Source organism: Myotis brandtii, unplaced genomic scaffold, assembly GCF_000412655.1.
Source record: "Myotis brandtii unplaced genomic scaffold, ASM41265v1 scaffold250, whole genome shotgun sequence".
Lineage (NCBI taxonomy): Eukaryota > Metazoa > Chordata > Mammalia > Chiroptera > Vespertilionidae > Myotis > Myotis brandtii.
Genome location: NW_005359478.1, coordinates 6312863 through 6316034, shown reverse-complemented (window position 1 = coordinate 6316034; position 3172 = coordinate 6312863). Strand labels below are relative to the sequence as shown.

The following is a 3172-nucleotide window of genomic DNA, read 5'->3' as shown; positions in this document are numbered from 1 at the left end:
GGGCTTTGGGCACTGTTCTGTCTGAAGGCAGAGGCAGTGACAGAGCGGGGAGGAGGAAAGAGCAGCTGAGAGCTGGGAGCCGGCCTGGCTGGCACACGTAGGCCTTGTGTTCTCCCATTGAACATAACGTCAATATCGGACAAGCCACTCTGCGGCCATGACAGGTCAAGACCAAAACAAGACCATTCGTGATCATGTCTGAACACAGGCAAAACCGTGAACAATGTCCAAACCACAAAAAGACCAAACAACCTCTCTCCTGAGTGACTGCTGCTTCTGTGGCAATCACAGCTTTAGCCTCCCTCTAGGTTACCCCTCTCTAGGTAAGAATCACCAAGATGCCAATCATAGAATCATCCCACTTCCTGACAGCATGCTTCCCTGAATCTTTCCAAACCACCGAACACAGCCCACATTCTATACCAGTCTCTCTGACACTCTCCAACTAAGATGCCCACCGTCCCCCAATGTGTGCGTTCCCCCCCTGCTGCAACAGTTGATAAATGCAACTTGTTCAACTACAGGGATGTTCCAAGAGGGGTCACTGGCTGGAGGGTGTTGACAAAGGCATTCACACATTGTGCTCCCAGGATGACAAGTCCCTCACGGCCCTTTGCAACACTGAGCCACCCCTGCCCCACCACCAAAGAGGACAGGCAGCCAGATGTTCTGCAAAGACACAGTGTGCCAAAGGCCCATCCATCTGGGTCTCCCTGGATCTCTCCCCAGGAGTTTAGGGAAGGCTGGAGACAGCTCATTTTGATCAGCATCTAGAAGAGTGCCTGGCACATAGTAGATGTTCAATAAAATATGTGGAGTGAAGGAATGAATCATAACCACTCAAACAACAAGGTTTCTCCAAGCCCTTGAATGTCTAAGCAGCTTTAAGACCTTTCATGAGAATTTCTGAAGAGTAAGTAGCGATGCTGGTCCTTGCAAACATTTTCGTAGCGTTCGGTGGTGCCCTGGAGACTCCGTTTGTCCCTCCGGACAACCCCCATCCTGCTCTGTATCCCAGATTATGACCTATGACCTGTGTTAGCCAGGTTCCCTTGCCCTCTGGCTTCTGGTTGGGTTCCACCAGTGAGAGTCACCAGAAGATCAGAGGGCAGGAGAGGTCTCCTTCACTCCCTTCCGAGGGACACAGTGGACGGCCTGCCTCCCTTTACCTAAAGCAACTCGTTGGACAGCCTCTCCAGCTCTCTGGGTCCCAGTACCAACTCCCACCTCCTGCCCCTTCAGCCTGGGGTGGATCCCCACTGATGCTGCCCCTAGGGTGTTAGACCATCCAAACCCCGCCCACACCTCTGTAAATAACCTTTTCATTACACTTTCTTCAGTGACCTATTTCTTCCCCTTCTTTCCTGCTGAGAGAAATCTAACAGGTGGCTCAGAAGATCCTCACTTGTCCCAACTTCAACCTGCTGAGTGGCCTCAGAGGCTCAGTGAGGACCTGGGGATGCAGGTGTGTGGCTGCTTGTGTGTGGGTGCAGGGCAATCAGGGGGAGAAGACCCCTTGGGTCCCACAATTCAGCAGGCTCTGTCACCAGCCAGGAGGACCCAATATTTGGTGAGCAGAAAGCAGGGAGTCAGAACTGAGACTTCCTCCGGAATCTAGGATTGCAGCAGCTGTGTTTCAGCCCCAAATCAGGGGACAGCGTGGAAGGGGACATGCGGGGACCAATGCAGGAAAACGTTCAAAATGGCACCTCTCCTGGGCAACCTGGGCACCGGGCTGCTCCCTCACCTGTGGTGGCCAGCAGGTGCTGGGGGCTGCTGGGGACCCCTTTCTTCACGTTGTGCAGGGTGACTATGTACTTGGTCCCAGGCAGCAAACCAAGGATGTCGTAGCTGTTTTGCTCCTTGGGCACCTGTATCTGCTTCCGGGAGGGCTCCCTGCCCAGGGGGTGGTAGCTGAGGAGGTAGTGGTCCACCTCACTGGAGGGCTCCCAGCTCACCAGCAGGGACTCCTCTGTGCTCTTGAGCAGCTGCAGGCCCTGGGGGGCGACCACTGTGTGGGGAGCAGGAACAGGATGGAGAAAGTGAGGAAAGAGGGGTAGAACACAGTTAGTTCTGGTTGCGCACCTACTATACACTACCATTAACAGGTGTGGGTGTGGAAGATACATCTGATGGACCTCTGACACACACACACACACACACACACACACACACACACACACACACACCACCTAAGACATGTCGTAGCTGTTTTGCTCCTTGGGCACCTGTATCTGCTTCCGGGAGGGCTCCCTGCCCAGGGGGTGGTAGCTGAGGAGGTAGTGGTCCACCTCACTGGAGGGCTCCCAGCTCACCAGCAGGGACTCCTCTGTGCTCTTGAGCAGCTGCAGGCCCTGGGGGGCGACCACTGTGTGGGGAGCAGGAACAGGATGGAGAAGGTGAGGAAAGAGGGGTAGAACACAGTTAGTACTGGTTGCACACCTACTATACACTATCATTAACAGGTGTGGGTGTGAAAGATACATAAATTCTCAGGCCCAGCTGGTGTGGCTCAGTGGTTGAGCGTCTACCTATGAACCAGGAGGTCTCTGTTAGATTCCAGGTCAAGAGCACATGCCTGGGTTGTGGGCTCCATCCCCAGTAGGGGGCGTGCAGAGGCAGCTGATCAATGATTCTCTCTTATCATTGATGTGTCTCTCCTCCCTTCCTCTCTTAAATTAATAAAAAAATACTTTTTTTTAAAAATGCAAATTCTCAGACCCAGCCACCTGCACTTGAACAAGCCCTCCAGGCGAATCTGAGGTGGGCTAGAGGCCGAGCCCCTGCAGAGGAGAAAGAGATCAACCCAAGGACTTGTATGTATGCACATAAGCATAACCAATGGACACAAGACACTGGTGCAGGCGGGGAGGGCATGTGCTGGGCAGTAGGGGAGGCCGGGAGAAGGTCAATGGGAGAAAAAAGGAGACATATGTACTACTATTTGTAATACTTTCAACAATAAAAGAAAAAAAAAAAGAAAAGAAGCAGAGGGTTCATTATTCAGGAAGATCCTGGATTTTTGTTTGTTGTTTGTTAATCTTCACCCAAGGATATTTTTCCCATTGATTTTTAGAGAGAGTGGAAGGGAGAGGGGGAGGAAGGGAAGGAGGGAGGGAGGGAGGGAGAGAGAGAGAGAGAGAGAGAGAGAGAGAGAGAGAGAAATGGATGT

At 52.6% G+C, this 3172-nt stretch overlaps 1 protein-coding gene across 1 annotated transcript in view; it reads right to left on the bottom strand.

The window, feature by feature from the left end:
- Positions 1–3172, bottom strand: part of TNN (tenascin N) — a 41836-nt gene that overhangs the window by 28048 nt on the left and 10616 nt on the right. The window contains exons 5-6 of the mRNA XM_005867734.2: positions 2210–2368; positions 1748–2011 (exon numbers count right to left, since the gene is read on the bottom strand). Coding sequence (XP_005867796.1) covers positions 1748–2011; positions 2210–2368 — 423 coding nt within the window. The remainder of the gene's footprint in view (positions 1–1747; positions 2012–2209; positions 2369–3172) is intronic.